Source organism: Aegilops tauschii, chromosome 3 (assembly GCF_002575655.3).
Source record: "Aegilops tauschii subsp. strangulata cultivar AL8/78 chromosome 3, Aet v6.0, whole genome shotgun sequence".
Taxonomy (NCBI): Eukaryota; Viridiplantae; Streptophyta; class Magnoliopsida; order Poales; family Poaceae; genus Aegilops; species Aegilops tauschii.
Genome location: NC_053037.3, coordinates 6334665 through 6359577, shown reverse-complemented (window position 1 = coordinate 6359577; position 24913 = coordinate 6334665). Strand labels below are relative to the sequence as shown.

Genomic DNA, 24913 nt, shown 5'->3' with positions numbered 1-24913 from the left:
TAGTATTATTTGGCTGGTAGGCCCGCAGATTAGTTGGATAAGTATCGTACGTACGTGCAATTGTTGTCTACAAAGAAAAGGGTTTCCGTAGCCCCGCAGATTATTCTACTCCGAGGCATACGTGTTAAATTCTCCTTCTCATAGACTGAGTGAGCGGCTGACAGTGATTCGGCAGTAAGTCAGACAGTCCACTCAGGCTCAGTTTTTTTTTGAAACACTCAGGCTCAGTTATGACTGACACGGTGCTAAATATATACTGAAGTGTACAGTACAAGATTCGGTTCTGAAATAAGTATTTTTAGATTAGCTTGCATGCTACTGCTACCCCAGAACGCCACGGCCGGGAAAGAAGCTGGTTTTTTTTTTACTGGCCATTAAGCCATAGATCATGGCTTAATGACGATCGACCTCCCCCATGTACTGCACTCCGAGATTTTGCGGACGTACACAAAAATTGCACGTACGTACGATACTTATCCAACTAATCTGCGGGCCTACCAGCCAAATAATACTAGGCAGAGAGATCGGCACTGAGGTAGCGGCAACTGTTGCTTACATTCCGATCATCTTAAACGACAAAGAAACACCAACAACAGAGGAGTAGAAGCAGTGGCAGAGCCAGGAATTTGCTTCTGGGTATTCATTGCAAATTTGTTTTTGTAATTCAATAGAAACTGGCAGTGATATCCAATTTTTTTTTGGAAATGCAATAGAAAACAAACACAAATGTCCGAAATGATGCAAATTCTTACATTACAAGAACATAAGAAAAAAAATCAAATACGTTCTAGAATTTCATCAAAATTGCAATTAGTAGCTGATGCACACACGTACAAAGCCTGGCAATGAACTATCCAGCAAAGCTCCAAGTGGTCACATTCAATAGCACTTTTGGAGTTTTGGTCTTGCCAATAAATAATTTCTTGGGTTTATTTTTCTTTTGAAAATAGAACAATACACAGCTGCATTGCATGAAGTAAGCTTGCTGGAAAATATATTCTTATAACAGTAAAATCTCCTGCTCTTAAAGTTGTTTGCATAGTTGATATGTCTGAAAATTTCTAAATGATTACTTGATCATGATTTTTATTTTAATAGTTGGCAGATGGAAAGGATTCATGAACCATCAACATAATGCCAGAATTATACTATTACTATGGCTGATTCTTGACCTTTCTATTCCGTTCTAAATCAGAGGATAAATTTACCTGGGCGGATGGATCTCGTGGAGCTTCTGCAATGGCGGGCGCCTAGAGCAGAGCTGCGGAGGGCAGTGACCCGGAGTGGCAGTTCGCAGACTTGCTTGCTTGCCGCGCTGCAGCCACCAGGTCGTGGGGAGCAGGGGAGAATAGATGATGCGTACTGGACTGGAGTCGGGAGTTGTTGTGTGGGCTGGACCTGGACATGTGTCGAGTGGGCTTTGGCTGTTTCAGTCTATATACGTAATATATATGTATATATAATTTTTTGTGCCCCAAAATCATTGGTATTCCATGGAATACCAGGGAATACCCCTGGCTCCGCCACTGAGTAGAAGCTATGCTAACGTGGCTGCCGCTGCTAGTGCGACCGAGAGAAACGCAATAATATTATAGTAAACCAAGCAGAATATGAGTAGTACTATTTTTGGAAGGAGATCTGTGAGCTACTACCTTCGTCCTCGTTTATAAGTCCCTTTGCATTTTGTGCCAATTTTTGATTATAAATTTAACTAATAAAATATTAATACATGTCATAAAAAATTATATCGTTGGATTCGTATTTGACATAGTTTCCGATTATATTATTCTTTATGACATGTATTAACATTTTGTTAGTTAAATTTAAAGTCAAACTTCGACACAAAGTACAAAGGGCACTAATAAATCAGGACGGAGGTAGTAATTGTTAATCATTGTGCTATGTACGTACTACCTCCGTCTTGGTTTATAGGTCCCCTTTGTAGCTTGTGCCAGATTTTGACTAAAAATTTAACTAACAAAATTTTAATGCATGTCAATAAAAATTATATCGTTGGATTCGTACTTGAACATAGTTTTCAATGATATGATTTTCGGTGACATGCATGAACATTTTGTTAGTTCAATTTATGGTCAAAATGTGGCACAAAATACAATGAGAAATATTCTTCATTAAATACAATGGTTCATATTTTGAAAGCAAAGAGAAGGAAAGCTTCATTAAATAAATATTGGAGTATTCTTCGAAATAGTACGAGACAAAACAAGGGGCACCCACCCCCACAGGTGCCCACCATTTTCTAAAAACAAAGAGATCTTCTGTGTCTCCTCGTGTGCCTTCCCGTGATCACGTCCGTCAGGTAGGCTAACGGTGGCAGCAGACGGCGTCTAAGGAGAGACGAGTTGTCGTTTTTCCCATCGCTCGTACGTAGGTGCAGGAAAGCCCAATTCTTTTCCTTGTCCCAGCCCCTGCAAGGCTGCAACAGCAGATGTGCTTTCCCATTTGCCCAGCAGCCAGTATAGTTCATGGTAGGAGTTGCCGTTTCGTTTCTTGGATTTGCCCTCTCCCATGGCTACGACTACTTTCATCAACTTTGGGTCTTCGTTGGATATGGTCAACTATCCTTCTTGGTTCCCTCTTTTCTTTCTGTTTTTTTCACGGGGTTCTTCTATTTATTTATTGCAGGCCTTTTTGGTTTCGTCTATTTGCTTTTTTTAATTACATTTTTCTTTTGACGTGCCAATGAGTCTATTCGAAAGGAGAACTAAATATTCCTACACAAATAATTATACTCATACTACTCCTAAGATCATCTACAGCCGGACTTGGCAAATCCGACCCCTCAAATGCCCGCGGACGTGCTCGGGCGCGTCCGCGGACAGTGATCGGTCACGCCTCAAAAAATGCATTCCATATAAGGATACCTCGAATTAGAAACCTCAAATTCATATTATTACATGCAACGTGAAACCTAATCTAAGCAGAGCTCGCCCGGCACCACAGTGGCCATGACCGGCGGCTGCCTGCGCTCCTCAGAATGTTGGTCTGGTCGCCGGCAAGGTAGAGTAGGGCATGGGACACGAGCCGACTCACGGGACTCAAGGAGCCGCCGTCTCCCATGCCCTACTCTTCCTTGCCGGAGCCCGAAACCCGAACAGTGCCGGTGGACGTCAGAATCGATGACGGATCCGTCCTGAGACGAGCCGGGACGTCCACCACAATGCGGTTGCGGCGCCCGGACTGATGCGCCATACAGGGCGCCGGAGAATGCGACTCCACCTCGCCGACGTCCATCGCCGCGACGGTTACCGCCGTCTCCCGCGTCCGGTGCCTTGCACGGCGGGCACGCCATGCCATGGCCTCGTCGGACGAGCTCGAGGCCCATGGTGCATCCCCATGCTCCGCGCGCCACCGGAGGGGTGGCGCGTCCGCCAGGGTGTTCGGACGCCAGACGGACCGCACGGCCTCCGACGAGGCAGCTACGGTTGGCCTAGCGCCGGATCCATGCGCCATTTGGGCAGACGCAATGTATTCCCGATGGAAGGAGCCCGAGCGCTGCCTCGCATGGGCCTCCTCCCATGAGCGGCGGAGCGCAAGCCGGACGGCCATCTCCTCCTCGGGGCCGCATGGGATGAGCTCAGAGTCGACGGATTTGAAGGTGAAAGACTTGAATCCGTTGTCCGCGATGCCGGAGACGGCCAGAAGGAGCCGGAGACGAGTTGGGTTTCGGAGGGGAGCGGAGGGGCGATGAGTGAAGTGGCTAGGGTTTAGTCCGGCTAGCGGCTGGGGGGAGGGGGGTTTATGTGGGGTCGGTTGGGCCGGCATGGCCCGGCACCGACGTGGCAGGCGTGCGCGGGCGCCCTCATATTTGGGCTGGATATGGGGGTGTCGGTCAGGCCGGGCGTTTGAGGGCCGTTTGAGTCGAAAAAACGTGACCGGATAGTGAACGGGCAGCCCGCCCAGACGTATGAGACGGGTTTGAGATGTCCGGCTGTAGATGCTCTAAGGGCTGCTTTGATTCATAAGGAGCTTTATAGGAATGTGATCCACGATTTTTTTTCCTATGGTTGTTGTTTCATTTGTAGAATGCAATCCTTAGGAATGGTTCCATCCGACCGGCAAGCCTGCCCAACGGGAGGAGTGGCGAAGTTTAGAGCCGTTGGTTCGACGTGGTCCGCGGTGACGGTCGCGTAGTTGTCCTGCATGGTGCGCCAGCGAAGCAGGGTGACAAATTTGAGCACCACAGTGAGCGTTCTCTTGGTTGGTAATTCCGCGACATCGGTACGAAGCGGATGCAAGCAAAGGCAAATCAATGGCTCTCTTGAAAAAAATTAAACAAAGGTAAAGACAAGAGCATGCGGATTCATCCTTTGAATTCTTGCGACATTTCTTTTCTACTTATTTCACTTTTATGCTGCTTGGCAGTGGCATGCATATAACGTGTGAGGAATAAAGGTGATTAAAATCGACTAACATCAGTATCACTAGTTGATGGGTATTTATACAAGTTTCAATTGCTGTTGAGAGTGATAGTGGTTGCTACAGTACCCAACAAAACCTAAACTCCTAATGGCATTTGCAAATGTTAATGTCGGTTTGCTAATTACAGTGAACCTTCATGTTCAACAACAATCCCTAACAACACCAAACACCGCCAACTTTCAAATTATTCCAATGCCTAACAAGGATTCAGGTTCAAAAAAGAATATGGTGTATCCCATATCGCTGCGTGAAGGTGGTAAATTACTTGGAATGTACATACAAGTAGACCCAGAAATAAAGCCGTTGGCAGAAAATCCACTCGATTTTAGTGTGTTCGACTAAACTTCCCTGCGGCCATACTGTTTTCCGAATCCGCCTAACACAGAAGGGAAAACTACCTTTCATCTCTACACAGTTCATTTAGGGCAGACAATAATGTGTTACACGACACATTTTCTTACATTAACTATAACACATCCTTACATTGAAGAAAGATGTGTTCTGCTAGGACTCTCAAGAAGGGAAGATGTCACTTCTTTTTTACTCAGCAACAATCCTAGAACAGAAACATATTCCACGTACAATATTCATGACCTTTCATAGAAAAATTATAACGCAACCCAATATAAGGGAAGACACTGTATAAATGACTAGCCTTTTCATAGACGGTCTCTGGAGGATGGTGTCAACGATGCTTGATTTCTTTGAATTGTTGAAAGCATTCAATAGTTGTTTCCTCCTTTTGTTTTCTTGTCGATGTTTCCTTAACGCTTCCTTGAGAGGCATGTGGTACAAGTATGTACGGTTAGTCAGCCCGTTTCCGCCTACATTATTTGCCAAGTAAAATAGCCCACCCTGCAAGCGGGGCTCTTTGTATCTTTGGATACTATGTCTGATAGTTTGCATTGAGCTATCGATGGCGAGGCGATGCTCTTCGTAAGCTTCCCAAGTAAGCATGCCGTCCCTCACGCGTTCATTGTAGTCCTGAAGCGCTGATCTAAAAAGGATGCGTTTGTATGATTCACGGTACAACGATGTGGTCCTGAGCTGAAGGCGCCGGTCGACAAATGGGAAGGTACCATACTCGTCGTTGCGGCAAAGTCTAAGACTTTTTCTTGGTATCTTGAATTTTTTCTTTCCATGGCTTTTGCTGCACAATATAAAAAGAGACTCCTAATACTTTAAAATATAACGAAGGATTCGGAGTACATCGATTCCTGAAATTTAATTTAATAACCAATGTAAAAGGTTGAAATTCATACCAGGCGTCTCGGTTCCCCATTAGGCCGCTGCTAGTCTCCTTCAATCCACCCATACGAGCAGATCCTCGACAACGATCGATCTGTTTGCCGCCTGCCGATATACGTACTCAGCTGGGTCCTTGGCGAGCTTTTTATAAAGAACAAAAGCAAGGCTGATTGTGGTTATATATAGAAAGTCCAACCCGAACTCGTACCCGTCAAAGCTACCAGCCGTACAGATGGAGGAGTCCTTATCTGATTAGGCACATGAGGAGACGCAGAAAATAGTAAGTATTCCTTCGATGCGCCGTCGGACCAGCATAGATCCACCGACCTTTCCTTTATGCGTATAACCTGCTCGGTCTCACACAAAAAAAAACCCTGCTCGGTTTAGGGGATCTCAAAACCTACTCCCTCCGTTCCTAAATATAAGTCTTTCTAGAGATTCCAATATGGACTACATGCGGAGTATAATGAGTGAATCTACACTCTAAAATATGTCTATATACATCTGTATGTAGTCCATTTTCAAATCTCTTAAAAGACTTATATTTAGGAACGGAGGGAGTAGTTGGTTCTCTACACCACACTTATTGAGGTGTGAAGGAGTGAAATAAGAGAACGCATACGTCCGCACTCGCTTCTCCATTTTATTTTTTTGATGTCTTGGCAGAAAAGTTAATTATTTCTTGTCCAGTGAGTATATGACTTAGAATCTAAGTCGGTTTGAGATCATGATCGCGACACGATACCGCCTCTGGTCCTCTTATATGTACTGCTACCGAGCCGCAGCCAAAGATACATCGAAAACACCTAGGGTTTTGCCTCATCTTGCAACTTGCGCCGTCACCGTAGTCTACTCTATCCCGAACACCGCCATGCGGGAGAGCAGGTGTCCGAAACCGTTCGTTCTTGCAATCCTGCATCGGGAGAGCGTGAATTAGGTCTTTTTGGGAAGCGCTCTGCGCGACTACCCAAGTTCGTCATCATGGGTCATCTTCTGTCCAAGTCAGGCGGTGCTACTTATCATCGTCGTCAGCAACAGATCATCACCAACAACGTCGATCCCGCATCAACTAATGAACCGTATGTCCATCGTGATATGTGCATGTGTCTACCTATAGTTGTTGTTAATGTGCAATGTTGTTGTGCATGTTTTCCTGTTCATCTAGTATGCTAGACCGTTGCATGCTATTTCCTATTAGAGTCATAAAGTACTTACTGGAATTAATCATGAATTTGTTCATCTAATCAACGAGGACTAAACAACCCTAATCTATAAAATACTAATCGGAACACAGGCATCGGGATTCTCCTCCCCGCCACCGCTCACCGGAACGAAAGGTAGAGGGAAGGCGAATCCATAGGGTCGCCGGTAAAGTCCGGAGTGAGAGTTTGCTTGGACCGCCTAAGGTCTGAGGAAGAAACTATTGAGATGTGTTCTACATCTCCCGAAAGAGTGTACTTCCTTCTTTTCATCTACATCGGCGCTGCACGTCGCATGGGGCGGTGGGAATTTTCGATCGGGGGACAAGGAGACGAACGCTTGCGAGACGCCTATGATCTGTCCTTTTTGAAAAAGAAAAAAAATGTGTTGCATTTGTATAAGGAACAAAACTCTCATCCGTATTAGGCTAGAACTCAGGAGCCTCTTCTATATATATCTATACAGCTTCCGTAGTGTGCGATCGATCTGTTGGAATTAATTAAGCAGGCCGTGGTACTTTTGCCCGAGTAGTATTATATAGGAATTCTATAATCCAATCCGTACGTGGTATAGCATATATACCTAGCACCACCGGACGAGATCTAGCAAACCTCCGGCGAGATCAGTCGACACCAGGTTCTGGCCGGAAAGCAATCGGCACAAAGCCGCAAGCTTGTGCTACGAACGCGCTCTCGCCGGAAAAGTCGGTTACGATGGTCGTCCCCGCGGCGGCATCTCCCAATCTTTACTTGCTCGACCTCGTGAAATCCGGCCGCATGCTCATCGACCGTGGCCTCGTTCTCCCGGACGGCCAGGTGGACAACATCTATCTCCCAGTCGACACGTTCAAGCTCTTGCGCATCGATGACAGTGTTGTGTACAAGAATGTCGGTGACATCAAGGTGGTCGACAGGAGCCACCTGTACCCTGGACAGGTGGTCGGGTTGGCATCCGACATGGGCGGCCAGATCGGCGTCGTCACCGGCGTCAACACCGTGCTCAGCCTAGCCAAGCTCGACAAAAACAGCGTGCCGACCAAGGTCATCAGGGGGGTGTCCCCGTCTAGCCTGCGGCGCGTCAGGAGCATCAACCTTGGCGACTTTGTCGTGTCCGGGCCGTGGCTCGGCCGTGTCGTCGAGGTGTCGATCGACGTCGATGTGTTGTTCGATGACGGAGCCATCTGCAGGATCACCGATGCGGAGTCCACGAACCTGGCCAGAGTGCGTGAAATCGGCACCATGGCGACCTTGCATCGCCACCAGATGAATAGTCAATTCCACCAGGGGCAGCATGTCACCTTGCCAGGCGCTTGTTCACTCTTCAAGGATGCTCGCTGGCTTAATGGCTACTGGCATCCCTACCGACAAGTAGGCACCATTATGAAGGTGGAGACGTCCGGCGTCCTCGTCTACTGGGTTGCATCCAGACATTGTGGCACCGGCAAGGGGCTAGTGGAGGCATCCGCTCCTCCAGCCTACCAGAACCCAGATGATCTTACGTTCTTCTGCGCCTCGTACAATTGCTGCTGGGATCTTGCTGACCGTTGTTTTTTTCTAGAAACTAGTTCCACCAAAGAGGATGCAGCTTGTGCTCCTGATCAACACGGTGATGATGATGATGATGAGGTGGAGGAGGAGGAGGACGACGAGGACGAGGAAGAGGAATACAATGCGTGCTCACAAGACAACCAAGAGGTGTGTGAAGCATCAACCTCAGAAGGACACTGGTAGAAAATGGGCCTTTAGTCCCGGTTCGCAAAGGCCTTTAGTCCCGGCTGTGCAACCGGGACTAAATATGCGCGACTAAAGACCCCTCCTTTAGTCGCGCCTCTTACGAACCGCGACTAAAGGCCCGTCCACGTGGGCGCCAGGGGTCCGTTGGGGCGGAGGACCTTTAGTCCCGGTTCTCGTGGCTAACCGGGACTAAAGGCCTCCTCCGCAGGTTTAGGGTTTTAGCCCCCCTAAACCTGGTTTCTTTTTAATTTGTAGTGTTTTATTTCTTTTATATTTTATTTTGTGTTTTATTTTAATTTTGATGAAGTTTCAGTACACATATTCTACGCTACTATATACATGCATATGAAATTTCAAACAAGAAGATTTCAAGAGGAATATATAATATATACTCAATCTCAGGGTGACCATATACAACTTCGAACAAGTTTCCATACACAATTAGGATGGATGACCATATACAACTTCGAACAAGTTTCAATCTCGAGTATGCATATAAATTTCTTCGTCCTCGGTATAGTGTTCTCCTTTAGAATTGATGACTTCCCTCATGAAAAATCCTACTAATTCATCTTGAATTGGTCGGAAGCGAGCTTCTGGACTAAGCCTCCTCCGCAAGTTATCCGTCGCCTTCCGCACGCTATCCGATGCCTTCCGCTCAGAGGTTTGTCTCCGGATGTTCTCACAAACATAGTATCCACATAGATTGGTCCCCGGTGGCTGCTTATCCACATTAACTAACCTTCTAGAATCTAGCTCATGTTTGAATTCACCGACAATTTCTTCTGAGAACCGTCTCCAAACCCTGCAGGGCAAAGAAAATTAAATGAACAAGGGAGTTATTAGTTACTTGATATTAGGAAATGAACGAAAGAGACCGATCGATATAGAGCTCAAATGATTGAAAATAATTACTTTTGCAGCATTTTTCTCATGTCGGCCCAACGCTTTGGATCCGAATCCATAGAGTCCATGATTAGAACTCTGGAGGTGTGAAGTTCAATATTTAGCAGAATCCAGTGGAACCTGCGGACACGTTACATGCACAGTCATGCATAACTCATCGATTAGACATACCATGCATGGAGTAAACAAAAGAGAATGGGCATAAGAGAGAAACACTCACCCAAAATGGTAAGGAAATAGAATATGACTTTTGAGTTGATGCTTTCTAAGAAACTTGTACAAGTCTTTCTCCACGTCTTCGGGGTGATTCTGTAACACATGTCCATTAACGATATGTGGGTCAATGAACCCAACATCATGGATGTTTCTTATTTTGCATTCCCAAATCTTCAATCTGCATAATAGCGTACGCAACAATATAGTTAGGACAATATATATATATATATATATATATATATATATATATATATATATATATATATATATATATATATATATATAGTGCAGGCAATGAAGAACGAGATGAGGTAGAAATAAATCACTTACAGAACGTAGCAACTCAACATAGATTTGTCGAGGTCGCGCAGATTGAACAGCTGGAACAATTCACTCATATGAACTTGTACAGAGTACCGTTTGGTGTGATGCTCCTCTGTAACATCCGCATAAATATATTCTTTGTCGGCCCATGTTATGAATTGCTTGTACCAACGTAGCAGATTTCGCATTTGTGGTGGTAGACTCTTTTCCCGCGCAGGCTCGACGAGAGGCCCATTCCGCACATATTGTAATGCTATCTCACATACTGGCGCATCCTCAAGGCCTAAGAAGGCACGAAGAGTCAAACCCATCTCGGACGCTTGTTTCATGGCACTCGCTACAGTCAATCCAAGTGCTGCCGCAGCTGCTATGATCTCGGGGTCCTCTTCCAGACCGGCTTTCACTATGAGCGGGGGGATCGATTGTTTATTCTGCATCCCGAGCTGGTCAACTTGTTTCCCGCTTTTTTTACTTTCTTCTTTCTCCTCCTTCAATATTTTTGCTTGCCTACGAAGTTCATGTCCATAGTCGTCAGGCATATTCAGCTCGGCTTGGGACGGTGTCGTCAAAAAATCCTTAGCCCACTTCTTTTGCTTCTCAGTGAATACTTGCTTGGGCTCAGGCTCTTTTATCGCCTTCATATCCGCCTTCCATTTCTCATAATGAGCAGACGCGGCCAATTTGGTTTCAGTTTCACTAAGTTCCCAAGGCCTTGGGAGGAGAGGCTTCAGTGATGGCTCCGGTACCCTTGTGGTCTTAGGTACATAAGGGTCCGGGTTAATAGTCCAGGAGCGGGTTTCCTTGCTGTCCACCTGCTTCTGCTTCTTCGCCGGAGGTGGATTGGGGGGCATCGTACCCGCCGGAGGAGGATTGGGGGGGCGTCGTACCCGCCGGAGGTTGTGGATCGGGGGACGGCATCGAATGGCGTGAAGGAGGTGTAGGTGAACCACCACGACCACCACGACCGCCACCACCACCACCACCACCACCATCGGAGGGGGTGGACTTGTTAGCCTTGGCGCCTCGCCTGGAAACACTATGTACTTCTTTTTCCATAGAATGATCTGGCGCTTGACATCTCCAAGTCTTCTCTCCCCTTCAGGTGTAGCTTTGTCAATCTCCAGGTCCTCAAACCCTTGGACTATGTCTTCCACCGTGACACGAGCATAGCCATATGCAATGGGGTTGTTGTGGTGGAGTGCTCCAGGTGTACAGGGTAAAGCACTGCCCCTAGCTACCTTCGTGGAAACGTTCCCCACGGGATAATGCAGATCACATTCTTTCATCTCTTTTACATCATCCACGGGGTAGTGAGGCTCCGGTGCACGAATCTCGATCATCGGTGCACTAGCACCAGGCGGGGCATCTGTGGAAGCCACGCTGCTTCTCCGCTGCTGGCTTCCACGATCCGCTTCATGATCTTCATGCGGCCCTGTAGCCGATTTTTCTTTTACTAGTTCATGCACGGTCTGCTTCAACTCATGGAGTTCCGATGCAAACTTCGCCATAAGATCTGCATCCCGGTCCGTCTTTCTCTTACGGCTTCTGTAACAGTACGGGTCATTGTCCTGGGAAAACCCTACTTTCCATGGAACTTTGCCTTTGCCTCGTACACGTCCTCCGTGTTCATCATTCCCGAGGGCTGTTGTCAGTGCGTCTTTCTCTCTGTTGAACTTGATCAAGCCCTCTTGAGCTTGGGTCATTGCGTCAATAAGGGCTTGGGTGGGAGCAAACTTTTTCTTCCGGTGAACACACACCCCTGTCTCCGGGTCTAGCGATCCCCCATGCCCGTACCACCAGCTTTTGGCCCTTGAGTCCCATCCCTCTGTACCTAGAGGGATTCCTCGCACCCTCAGGTCCTCCTCCATCTTCTGCCACTTAGGCTCCGAAAGGCGGTATCCTCCTGGCCCCATAATATGATGGAACTTTTTCTTACTCGCATTATCCTTATTTTTTTTGATATTTCCTTGAAATGCTCCGATTGCTTTTGCCTCACAAATTCTGGCCAATCATCTTTCAGTTTCTCATGTTGTCCATTGAAATCCGGAGTCTTGCCCTTGTTGACATAGTCACGGGTTAAATTTTTCTTGAAGTTCCGGAATGCTTCGCCCATCTTCTGAAGAGCGAACTCTTTAACTAGCCTCCTCCTCTCACGTCCACCCGAAACCTCGTTACCGAATTCATCGACTTTGTTGTATTCCGGAGGTAGAATGAAATGTTCCATAAGCTTTCTCCAGCAATCCTTTTTCGTTCTCTTGTCGACAAAACTGAAACCAAGACGTGCCTTCTTTGGCTCCTTCCATTCCTGGACGGTGATCGGGACGTTGTCTCTAACAACGACTCCGCATTGGTTGATAAACTTTAAGGTGTGCTGTAGGGGCTTGCCGGTTTCACTGACAAACTCAATGGCATATGTTTCTCCTGTTTTCATCGCCTTGGATTTGCCACGCTTTGTCGTACTCGATCCGGCCGAGGGCTAAAAAAAGAAAGAGAGTCGCGCACGTTAATACATATGTATTCACATTTCAGTAAGTTTGTATCACGAGAGGCTCAATGTATATATATACCTCGCCGGAGGTGGTTGCTACTTGCAATTCGAGATCGTCGTTTGTTGACGGTTGACCTCCGTCGACAATGTCCGTTCCTTCACCTTCTTGATCATCGACAATGTCTGTTCCACCGTCAAGGTTCAGAAAAGAAGAGACTACATCCCCTTCTTGCTCATATTCTGAGCCCGGCACATAAGGAATCTCGTTGTTGATGATGCCCATTAAATAACGTTCAGCCTCCGGATCCCTAAGCGGCTCAGCTCTATCGTCCGCCATATGTCACTCCTGCAAGTAGTAAAAATTCTTTAAGTATAAAGAAATTAAAAAATAAGATTAAGGGGACATAGAGGAGGAGGAATTAAAAAATAAGATTATTGAGCACTGCCAAGTATTTTGTTTTTCCTTTTCTTATTTTGTTTTTCCTTTTCTTTTTCATTTTCTTTTTCATTTTCTTCTTCCTTTTCTTCTTCCTTTTCTTCTTCCTTTTCTTTTTCCTTTTCTTCTTCCTTTTCTTCTTCCTTTTCTTCTTTTGTTTTTCTTGGTTTTCATTGGTTTTCTTTATTTCTTTCTCGATTTTCTTGATTTCATTCCTTTGCATTGGTTTCTTTTGTTTTGTTTTCTTTGTTTTTCGTTTTGGTTTCATTCCTTTTTATCGGTTTCTTTTTGCTTCAACACGTGTTAACTTTTTCAACCTTTTTCTTATACATCAGAAAGATTTTTATATATACATTTAACATTTTTTAAACACATGATTAAGTTTTTTTGAAAACTTATTTTTTTGGATGTATGGGTTTTTTCATACACACTGTACATTTTTGGAAAATATATCTAATACATTTTCCTAATACATGTTTAACATTTTCCTTCGTTTGTGGCGGCGGCGGCGGGAGGCGGAGGACGGCAGGCGGCGGCGGGAGGCGGAGGACGGCAGGCAGGCGGCGGCGGGCAGGGGCAGGGGCGGCGGGCGGCGGGCAGTGCAGGGCAGGGCAGGGGCGGCGACGGCGCGTAGGGGCAGGGCTGGGGCGGCGGCGGCGCGCAGGGGCAGGGCAGGGTCGGCGGCGGAGCTCACTGGGGGCAGGGGCGGCGGCGCGCAGGGCAGGGGAAGTGGGGGGCGGCGGAGCTCACTGGGGGCAGGGCGTCGGCGTCGGAGCAGCAGCCTGGCGGCGTCGGCGTCGATCGGCGTCGGGGCAGGGCGTCGGCGTCGAGAGGAGAATGGGAGGTGGGGGAAAATGCTAAGTGCTGTATATATAGACAGAGCCTGTAGTCCCGGTTGGGGACGCCAACCGCGACTAAAGGTTCTTTCGCGCCGCTTTCGTTCCCGCGCGGAAAGAGCCTTTAGTCGCGGTTCGTGTCACGAACCGCGACTAAAGGTCCTTTTTCATATACTTTTCAGAAAATACAAATAATATATCAAAAAATTCAGAAAAATAAAACTAATTCATTTTAAAATCTTGAAAATACAAATAATATATCAAAAAATTCAGAAAAATAAAACTAATTCATTTTAAAATCTTAAAAATACAATTATATATCAAAAAAATCAGAAAAATAAAACTAATTCATTTTAAAATCTTGAAAATACAAATAATATATCAAAAAATTCAGAAAAATAAAACTAATTCATTTTAAAATCTTAAAAATACAATTATATATCAAAAAAATTAGAAAAATAAAACTAATTCATTTTAAAATCTTGAAAATACAAATAATATATCGAAAAATTCAGAAAAATAAAACTAATTCATTTTAAAATCTTAAAAATACAATTATATATCAAAAAAATCAGAAAAATAAAACTAATTCATTTTAAAATCTTAAAAATACAAATAATATATCAAAAAATTCAGAAAAATAAAACTAATTCATTTTAAAATCTTAAAAATAGAAATAAAGATATCAAAAAATTCAGTTCATCGATCCCTTGAAGGTTTGTCAAAAGGTTTGATACATCATTCAGTTCATCGACCAAATACAAATCATCCGGATTCGCCATCGTACGTTTTAATTCACATGATCCATTCAACAAAGTTTGGTACAATAAACTATTACACATCAATTCTTCCCTTGTGTCCCTGCTTGCTTACGATTGTGCCGTATCCATGGAGCATCCTCATCATTTAACTTAATGCTTGGGTCAGTGTTCACTTTGAAGGCGGAATTTCACCAAACATATTATAATCTTCTGACATGTCTGTCTTGTCCTCCACTCCCACGATGTTTCTTTTACCTGAAAGAACAATGTGGCGCTTTGGATCATCGCATGATGTACTGATCGTTTTCTTATCTTTCCGTTTCCTCGGTTTGCTACTCATGTCCTTTGAATAAAAAACCTGAGCGGCATCTTTGGCAAGGACGAATGGTTTGTCAAGGTAACCAAGATTGTTGAAATCCACCATTGTCATTCCGTATTGCTCGTCCACCTTTACCCCACCTCCTGTTAGCTTGAACCCTTTGCACCGGAACAAAGGGACCTTAAAGGAGGGTCCATAGTCAAGTTCCCATATCTCCTCTATGTAATCATAATATGTGACCTTTTGCCCATTCTCGGTTGCTGCATCAAAGCGGACACCACTGTTTTGGTTGGTGCTCTTTTTATCTTGGGCGATGGTGTAAAATGTATTCCCATTTATCTCGTACCCTTGGAAAATCGTTATAGTCGAAGATGGTTTCTTGGCCAACATGTACAGCTGATCTCCAACATCATTGTCATTCATTAAATGTTTTCGCAACCAACTGCCGAAAGTCTCCATGTGGGCCTTTCTAATCCAGGATTCAGGCTTCCCCGGGTTGTCCGAGCGTAAAATATTCTTGTGTTGCTCGAAGAACGGAGCCACCAAGCTGGAATTTTGCAGAACTGTGTGGTGTGCTTCAGTCATAGAATGACCGTCCATACATATCGTTGATTTCCTTCCGATCGTGCCTTTTCCACTTAGTCTCCCCTCGTGCCGCGATTGAGGAATACCAATCGGCTTAAGGTCAGGAACATAGTCAATACAGAACTCAATTACCTCCTCATTTCCATAGCCCTTGACGATGCTTCCTTCTGGCCTAGCACGGTTACGAATATATTTCTTTAATACTCCCATGAACCTCTCAAAGGGGAACATATTGTGTAGAAATACAGGACCGAGAATGAAAATCTCTTTGACTAGGCGGAGCAGGAGGTGCGTCATAATATCAAAGAAGGATGGTGGGAACACCAACTCGAAACTGACAAGGCATTGGACCACATCGTTCTGTAACCGTGGTAGATCTTCTGGATTGATTACCTTCTGAGAGATTGCATTGAGGAATGCACATAGCTTCACAATGGCTACTCGAACATTTTCCGGTAGGAGCCCCCTCAAAGCAATCGGAAGCAATTGCGTCATAATCACGTGGCAGTCGTGAGACTTCAGGTTTTGGAACTTTTTCTCTGCCATGTTTATTATTCCCTTTATATTCGACGAGAAGCCAGACGGGACCTTCATACTGCTCAGGCATTCAAAAAAATGACCTTCTCTTCTTTGGTAAGAGTGTAGCTGGCACGATCTTGAAACCATTCCGGATGCTGGTCATCTGGGTCTTTCAAAAGTTGCTGGTCCTGCCGTGCTTCCTTTGTATCATTTGTCTTCCCATACACGCCCAAGAAGCTTAGCAGGTTCACGCAAATATTCTTCGTAACATGCATCACGTCGATTGCAGAGCGGACATCTAGGACTTTCCAATATTCTAGCTCCCAAAATATAGATTTCTTCTTCCACATGGGTGCGTGCCCGTCAACTCCCCGCGGAACTGATTGTCCCCAGGACCCTTTTCAAAGATGACTTTCAAATCCTTGACCATATCAAATATCTCAGCACTAGTACGTTCCGCAGGCTTCGGCCGGTGATCTGCCTTGCCGTTGAAATGCTTGCCTTTCTTTCTTACGTTATGATTTCGGGGAAGAAATCGACGATGACCCAGGTACACGTTCTTCTTACAATTAACCAAACGTACACTTTCAGTCTCATGTAAGCAGTGCGTGCATGCATTGTATCCCTTATTTGTCTGTCCCGAAAGGTTACTGAGAGCAGGCCAATCGTTGATGGTTACAAAAAGCAACGCTCGTAGGTCAAATTCCTCTCCTTTGTGCTCATCTCAGACACGTACACCAGGTCTGGCCAACAACTGTAAAAGTTCATCAACTAATGGCCTTAGGTACACATCGATGTCGTTCCCGGGTTGCTTTGGACCTTGGATGAGCACTGGCATCATAATGAACTTCCGCTTCATGCACAACCAAGGAGGAAGGTTGTAGATGCATAGAGTCACGGGCCAGGTGCTATGGCTGGAGCTCTGCTCGCTAAAAGGATTCACGCCATCAGTACATAGACCAAATCTTATGTTCCTTGCGTCAGCTGCAAAATCTTTGAACACTCTGTCGATCTTTCTCCATTGCGTTCCATCAGCGGTGTGTCTCAACTCCCCGTCGGACTTACGGTCCTCTTTGTGCCATCGCAACGACTTGGCATGCTTTTTGTTCCTGAACAGACGTTTCAACCGTGGTATTATAGGAGCATACCACATCACCTTGGCGGGAACCCTCTTCCTGGGTTTCTTGCCCTCAACATCGTCACCAGGGTCATCGCCTCTGATCTTATAACGAAATGCAGTGCATACAGGGCATTCATTCAAATTCTCGTATTCACCGCGGTAGAGGATGCAGTCGTTAATGCATGCATGTATCTTCAGAACCTCTAAACCTAGAGGGCAGACAAACTTCTTTGCTTCGTACGTACTGGCAGGCAACTCGTTATTCTTCGGAAACATATTCTTCAACATTTTCAGCAAATTTTCAAATGATGAGTCACCTACACCTTCCTGTGCCTTCCATTTTAGAAAATCCAGTGTGCAACCCAGCTTTTTCAGACTATTATCGCATCCTGGATACAACGACTTTTTGTGATCCTCTAACATGCGATCCAAATTCTCCCTATCCTTGTCAGTTTCGCAGCGTCTCCGTGCATCAGCAATGGTCCGACCAAGATCATCAGCGGGCTCATCATGTGCCTCTTCTTCACCTTCACCTAACCCTTCCCCACCTTCAGCATCATCCTCCATGAAAGTATCACCGAAATGATCATGATAGTTGTCATCGATATCATCCCCTTCTTCATCTTCTTCCATTCTAACCCCTCTTTCTCCATGCTTGGTCCAACAATTATAGCTTCGCATGAAACCGTGCCGAAGCAGGTGCATGTGAACGTCTCTTGAGGAGGAGTAACCCTTCTGATTCTTACAGACAGCACATGGACAGATAATAAAACCTTGCTGCTTGTTCGCATTTGCCACTACGAGGAAATCTTTCAAACCCGTAGTGAACTCGCCGGAGAGTCGGGGACCGTACATCCATTGCCGATTCATCTGCATTATTATTATATAAAGTATATAATTAACCATCATGCATTTGTTAAACTAACTAGCTAGAAATAATATAAATTAAACAATGAACTACACACATGGATATTTTATCAATGACACATGAAAGGTTCAAGTTGCTAACCGCGATCGTGGAGGAAAAATAAATGAGAAAGCTCAAGTGTGGCTCGGACACTTCATATCATGTTTGTTTCAGGCTCTCGGGCATTTCATCGAACACCTTGTGTGCATAGGGGGAACCAAAAGCAAACCCACCACCCCCTTCTGAATATTGTGAAGTGAGCTGAGTGAAGTGAAGTGAGCTGAGTCCTATATATAGGGATGGGCCTTTAGTCCCGGTTGGCCTGGCCAACCGCGACTAAAGGCCTTCGGGGACCTTTAGTCCCGGTTGGCCAGGCCAACCGGGACTAAAGCCCCTCCCGTCCGCCAGCTGTCGACCGAGCGCGCTGGGCCCAGATAGTTGGTCGCGGGTCTCCTCCCGAACCGCGACTAAAGACCCCTTTTGTCGCGGTTCGATTATTTTGGGGACTAATGGGGGCGTATGGAAGCCTCTTTTTCTACTAGTGGGATGAGAGGTTTTATCGGAAGCAGCTAAGGAAGGTCATCTTTGAGGGCCATAGACGGGCGCAACGACCACAAGTCATGAGACATGTGGAGGTGGAGTTTCCTATGGTCATCGCCGACACCTGCACCACCGTCGATGTGTTGTGGCAGGACGGCACACGGCAACATGGCAGACATTCAGCGACTGTTGTCCCCTTTGGGATCTGGAATGAGCAAGAGTTCTTCCCGGGACAACATGTTGTCGCCAACATTCTCCCTATTAGTGCTGCCGTTGACAGTACTGGTGACCATGATGATGTGATAACTACTAGTATCAACAATGACATTGCTGCGTCTGGAACTGGACCAACAGAGCGTGTGGGCATCATCAAGAGCCTGCAATACAAGGACCAGACGGTTTGTGTATCATGGTTCAAGACGTCAGGGCACCCAGATGAGGCTAGGGAGGTCGAATGTGACCAAACCGTCAGTGCTTATGACTTAAAATTGGACTCCAACCACTCTGCTTACTATGGTGATATTGTCATTCGTATCCTACCATCGGGATCAACAGATGACGGCGAAAGTGCACCCTTGTTATCAGGAAACAAGAAGAAAAATGTCGTTCCTGCCGATCTTTCATGGGTGGGGCGGGTAGTTGAACTTCCTAACGGGCACATCCAAGTCAAGTGGGGTGATGGTAGCATGTCAACGGTACGTGGATAGTTTCTAGTACCTTTCTTAGATCTACATATATGTTACGTTCTCGACTCAACTTTGTTGATTTGTTTGGGCGTGCTATAGGTATCGCCCCATGAGATCGTTGTCGTCAAGGACAAGCACTACATGGAGCTATGGCTTGAAATGGGCGACTGGGTAGAGGACGATGGCATCGATGATGACGCACCCGAAGAACCGGTTGCTGCCAACACGGTATATATCTATGTTTCTAAACATTGTCCACTTCGACAAACAATGAGGTGTGGGGACTATTTTGGTTTCTCCTGGTAGGCAGCAAAGTACTATTTATTCCATGATAAATGATTATATGGATGGATACACCTCAATTGATGTGGTTATATGTGGTATATCTTATTTTAGGACATTGATCTTCAGAATCTAGATAACAATGTCGAAAGCGTCAGCCAGACAATGCCAAGGACAAACCTTTTAGGTTTTTCATTCCGGTCTTTGCTCCAATTCACCAGTGACGTGGTAGCTCGAGGTAAAGGATACCTGATGAACTGGCGGCCCTGGTCGTCGTCACCAAGCTCAGAGTTACCCGCACCCGCAAACAATGATAGTATCGGTGGTTCTGCAATGCGGACCAAGGATGATGCCGGGGGGACGAAGGCTGCGGATTCTACCTGTTGCTTTCCACGTTTTGATGTACTGCAGATGAGCCCTCTGGATCACCACTACCTTGACACTACGGACCAGGTAATTATATATGTTAGAAAATGATGGAGAACGGGGGTAGTTAAGGTTAGAGTAAGGGATGTTTACATGCACAATATGGTTTGACTAACGCCGGAATCCATCTTATGGCATTCTTTTTTGATGCAAAACTAAACTCCCTGACTTAAAATAAGTAAATGACCACACAACATGTTACAAGTCATTATAAAACGAATTGTACTAAATGTAGAACTTTAATCAGTACTCTTTTTTTCAAGGAAATGCAGGGCGCTAGTCGTGGGAAGAGTTGAACCAAAACAGTGCAAAAGGAATGGAAAATTCTGGAGAACGACTTACCAGGTATATGAGTGCACCAGAAAATACACGGTCCATATGTATGGTGACAAATGAATTGCCAACCATTTAATGTGCAGAAACCATCTACGTGCGAGCGTTTGAGGACCGCATGGATCTGCTTCGGGTGGTGATGGTAGGCGCGAGCGGGACACCATACCATCACGGCCTTTTCTTCTTCGATCTGCAGCTACCTCCGTCATACCCGTCTGCCCCACCGCAAGTGTACTACCACTCCTTCGGCTTACAGCTCAATCCCAACCTCTATGAGTCTGGTACAGTGTGCCTCAGCCTGCTGAACACATTCGGTGGCGAGGGCACCGAGGTTTGGTCGTCAGCAACGTCAAGCCTCCTCCAAGTCGTTGTCTCCATCCAGGGCCTCGTCCTCAATGACCAACCATACTACAACGAGGCCGGCTATGAGACACTGGTCGGCAAACCGGAGGGCCACCGCAATGCGCTGCCCTACAATGAGAATGCTTACCTACTAACCCTCCGGACCATGCAACACCTTTTACGTCGGCCACCTAAGGGATTTGAGGAATTCGTCAAGGAACACTTCCGCCATCAGGGAAAATTTGTGCTTAGGACATGCAATGTGTGGCTTCAGGGAAATGTTGTCAACGATGCCCATGCCACTGAAGCGACTAGGAAGCGACCGTGCTCGGCTGGGTTAAGGCTTGCACTCACAAACATGACGCCAAGCCTCGTGGCAGCCTTCACCGAGATCGGCGCCGAGGGGTGTGAAGAGTTCCAGTAGCTGCAAATCAAGTTGCCATGTGCTCTCAGCACCACTCACTAGACAGAGGAGTGTTTGATGGTGGGAGCTTTGCTGCACATGGGGGGCAGGTTAGTTCAAAAGAGGGGTCCGTGGATATATGATTTTTGGTGACGGTGATGGTCTTGTAATCATTCACATTTTTGTTCTACAACAATCACATACTCCTTTTTGCTTTATTTTCTCGATTAAAAAGGAGTTCAGCAAGAGAGGTATCATTGTGGACTACATCATTTATCTATCAACAGATATAAAGGCTGGGTCTATATTTATCATTGTGATGCATTAACACAATATTTATCTATCAACATATTTTGTCTATATTTATCATCTATATATCGCCAAGCATGCTCATTGAATAGTGCAGAGCATGATCATGCTTTAAGAACGTGCAAGATCTGTTTTTGGATCCAGCTCAATCCAGCTAGCAATAATAGACGGAGATGGCCTAGAGGTTAGAGAGCAGGTTAAGCATGCACTTCCAGATGACCGTTTATATACCCCATATATAGTAGTTACTGCAAAAGAAATGAGGTTTAACTGAATAATTAGATAGAAAACACTGTTTGGTGTAAAGCTACAGATTAAGATGGTTATGTTCTTCAAGTAGATCATCACCATTTGTTTATACGTTTCAGAATTCAATCTGCTACTTGCATCTTAGTTGCACCGGTGTAAAGTTGATCTTGCTACTACTATTGTTTTCTTGAGATGAAGTAATCTGGCTAAACCAAATCTGTAGACAAGATAGGAGGCAATGTTTATTCTTTGTTTACCCCAAATCTTGTAGAGGGCTGCTGAGTCCTGCAAGCTTCTCGGCCATGATACCCTCGTCTACAGTCATGGTACACTACAAGCAACATTAGAAAGAATCACCATCACACTAAATTAAAGAACAGGAAAAGCAGCCAACTGACAGCAAACTAGTTCATAGACCAAGAGGGAGGGGGTAAACCTTTTGCAATATCAAAGGCAAACGTTTGGGCATGTACATCATCAACCAATATATTACATATAGTAAGTAGGCAGTTGTCTGTTCAAATGCAAAGTATCTTAACTAAAACCGCGGCACTTATGTTGGAACGGAGGGAGTACCTACGTATACATATCTATAGTCTTTCGCTGGAGACATAGCTTAAAACTGGTTGTCCGTGCAAGTAGACACAAACAGTAGTGTGAAACACATCGTCTTACTACCAGACACACCTAAGGTCAAAAGGAAAAACACTAAAAAAGGCGGCATAAAAAAAGAAGATACATAGCAACAAGGGGAAATCAAACAAGCCTTAAACACAGGAGTCCTAAGACATAACAAAAAAACAGATCAAAGTACCATCAGGCCCATATATTACAGATACTTGATTCTACCCCATAGTAAAGAGAGTTGCAGATGGAACTACATCAGTACATAACCTACTGATACTAGCATGGAACATAGGGTATGTAAAAATTGCTAGCAGCATGGAAGTGGCGAACGCATGATCAACAAAAGAAGCACACGCGTGATACAGTCTTGATGAGGAGGTAACGTAATTTACAGGACAATAGCTAAGGTCATAGGGATAACACACGTCGATAGAACCAGAAGAGCAGGGGGGCATAGGTCACATTATCTTGCGAAGAGCAGTTGCAGCTCATGGCACAGCAACAGAAGCAAAACACGTGGATCACACAGAGATATCACATAGCACCCAAAAACACCAGGTTGCTACACAAATATGATCTCAATTAGGTTGGTCTCCGGATTTGGTGTGGCACAACCAGAGTGAGGGTGTGAAGGAAGAAAGTGCCTCTAGTCATAACTCATAAGCAAGGGGAGTCAGTAGATCCGGGTTTGCTTTTCTTGGATTCTGCACCAATCAGAGCTTTCTGTGATGGTGTTGGGTGTCTAGAGAAGACTGTACAAAGTATATTCATAAACTGGCAGAGAAACACGTACACTGTGGTCTACTGCATCGACGTACGGCATGTTCAACTAAGAGAGAAACCAAAACTCTACAACCTATCCGTTGTCGTCTTGCCCAGGTGGTTCAAGCATTTGTCAAGCATCCTCAAGCGCAGATGTGATAAGGCAGATTGTACAATGCCTGAGTAGAATCAGGCAGAGGAAGGTCTTCCTGGAACAGTTTCTTTTTGACAGAACGATCCTGAAGCTCTTTGCTTTTACTGTGGAAAAGCGAAGACATATTAACTGCAGGGACACAAGTGGTGGAGCCAAGGCAGAGCATAAAGAAGCTACTGGGTCGACTATGTGTACTAGGGATATACCTAGGTTCGGGAGGTTTCACCACAGATGGTGGCGTTGGAGGGATAGAACATAGAAGGTGAGACCTAGTTTAAACAAAAATGTAAGAATCAACAATACTAAGATTGCATAATGAATCAATGAGAAAAGGAAAGAAGGATGACAACACAAGCAAAGGTGCTGACCTCCAGGGCCGCCCACCATGAGCACGCCGTCCTTCACAAGCTTGCTGTCCTCGACGCGCACACAGACTGCCGAGAGGACGCCACCGGCCGCGAGCATGACGTTCTTGGTGGGCACGTCGACTGCCGCGAGGACGCCGCCGCCGTGAGGATGCCACCGGCCATGAGGACGCCGTGGTCCGCAAGCTCGCCGACCTCTGCGTGCACACCGCCGCCGTGAGGATGCCACCGGCCGCGAGCACGCAGTGGTCTGCAAGCTCGTCGTCCTCTGCGTGCACGCCGCCGCCGTGAGGATGCTACCGGCCGAGAACACGCTGTGGTCCGCAGGCTCGCCGTCCTCTGTGTGCACAACCCCCGAAGAAGTGGATCCATTCCGATCTCGATCCATACAGAGATGAGGAGGTGAAGTGATAGGATGACCAAGCACAGCACCCGAACAAGTGGAGGGGCCACTACCGGAATCGCACCCTATGCCGACGGCCCTGGCCGTCGGCATAGCCCTGATTGGCCGTCAGGATAGGCCTATGCCGACGGCCCCCGTCGGCAACATATCCGTCGGCGTAGCCCGGGAGGCCGTCGGCATAGAAAGGCCATCGGCATAGGACCTATCCCGACGGTGTCCGTACATCTATGTCGACGGCCCTGGCCGTCGGCAACATTACCTCCTAACGGCGGCCGCCGTCAAGTGCTGACCAACGCCTGCTCGCCACGTGGCAAAACTATGCCGACGGCCAGGCCGTCGGCATAGGCCTGCCATGTGGCAGCAACTGGGCTCTCCTGGGGCAAGGCTATGCCGACGGCCTGGCCGTCGGCTTAGTTTATATGTATGCCGACGGCCAGGCCGTCGGTATAGACTTGCCCGAGGAGCTCCCAGTTGCTGACACGTGGCGTCTATGCCGACGGCCTAGCCGTCGGCTTAGTTTAAATCTATGCCGACGGCATAGATGCCACGCGTCAGCAACTGGGAGCTCCGGCCAGCCCTATGCCGACGGCCTAGCCGTCGGCATAGTTTGTATTTGATTTTTTTTCTTTTTTCTGTTTGTTTTCAAATCAATTCAATTCAGATATACAACACATATCAGCAGATATATATGATGGAAATAGACATATAGAACACATCTAAGTATCATCCGTCACCATCACAACAATATATGCATAAGCATCATCATAATCAACATAAAGATAAGCATAAGCATATAAAGAAGCACGCAAGTCATCTAAAGGACCATCAAAGACTACAAGTTTATCATCATCACTACACACAAGTCATCTAAAGATACATAAGCATAAGCACACAAGTAACCAAAAGGCTTAAGCGCCAGGACGTCGAGCACCACGGAGGTCGTCACCGCCAAGACCGTTGAAGCCCAGGTCGTCAGTGCTAGCGGCAGCGC

General features: G+C 46.1%; 1 protein-coding gene across 1 annotated transcript; it reads left to right on the top strand.

Moving 5' to 3' along the window:
• The first annotated feature begins 7604 nt into the window (after nt 1-7604).
• LOC141020896 (probable ubiquitin-conjugating enzyme E2 23) lies at nt 7605-21074 on the top strand. Its single transcript, XM_073495845.1, has 5 exons — nt 7605-8585; nt 18584-19276; nt 19367-19495; nt 19664-20002; nt 20505-21074. The coding sequence occupies exons 1-5, from the start codon at nt 7605-7607 to the stop codon at nt 21072-21074; spliced, it is 2712 nt and encodes a 903-aa protein (XP_073351946.1).
• The last annotated feature ends 3839 nt before the right edge of the window (nt 21075-24913 follow it).

What these genes read in the sequence shown, in the direction of transcription:
- LOC141020896 (XM_073495845.1), top strand. Translation starts at nt 7,605, where the DNA reads ATGGTCGTCCCCGCGGCGGCATCTCCCAATCTTTACTTGCTCGACCTC. An exon ending in GCTCACAAGACAACCAAGAG is followed by an intron (nt 8,586 to 18,583) that starts GTGTGTGAAGCA and finishes TTTTTCTACTAG; the next exon opens with TGGGATGAGAGGTTTTATCG. An exon ending in GTGATGGTAGCATGTCAACG is followed by an intron (nt 19,277 to 19,366) that starts GTACGTGGATAG and finishes GGCGTGCTATAG; the next exon opens with GTATCGCCCCATGAGATCGT.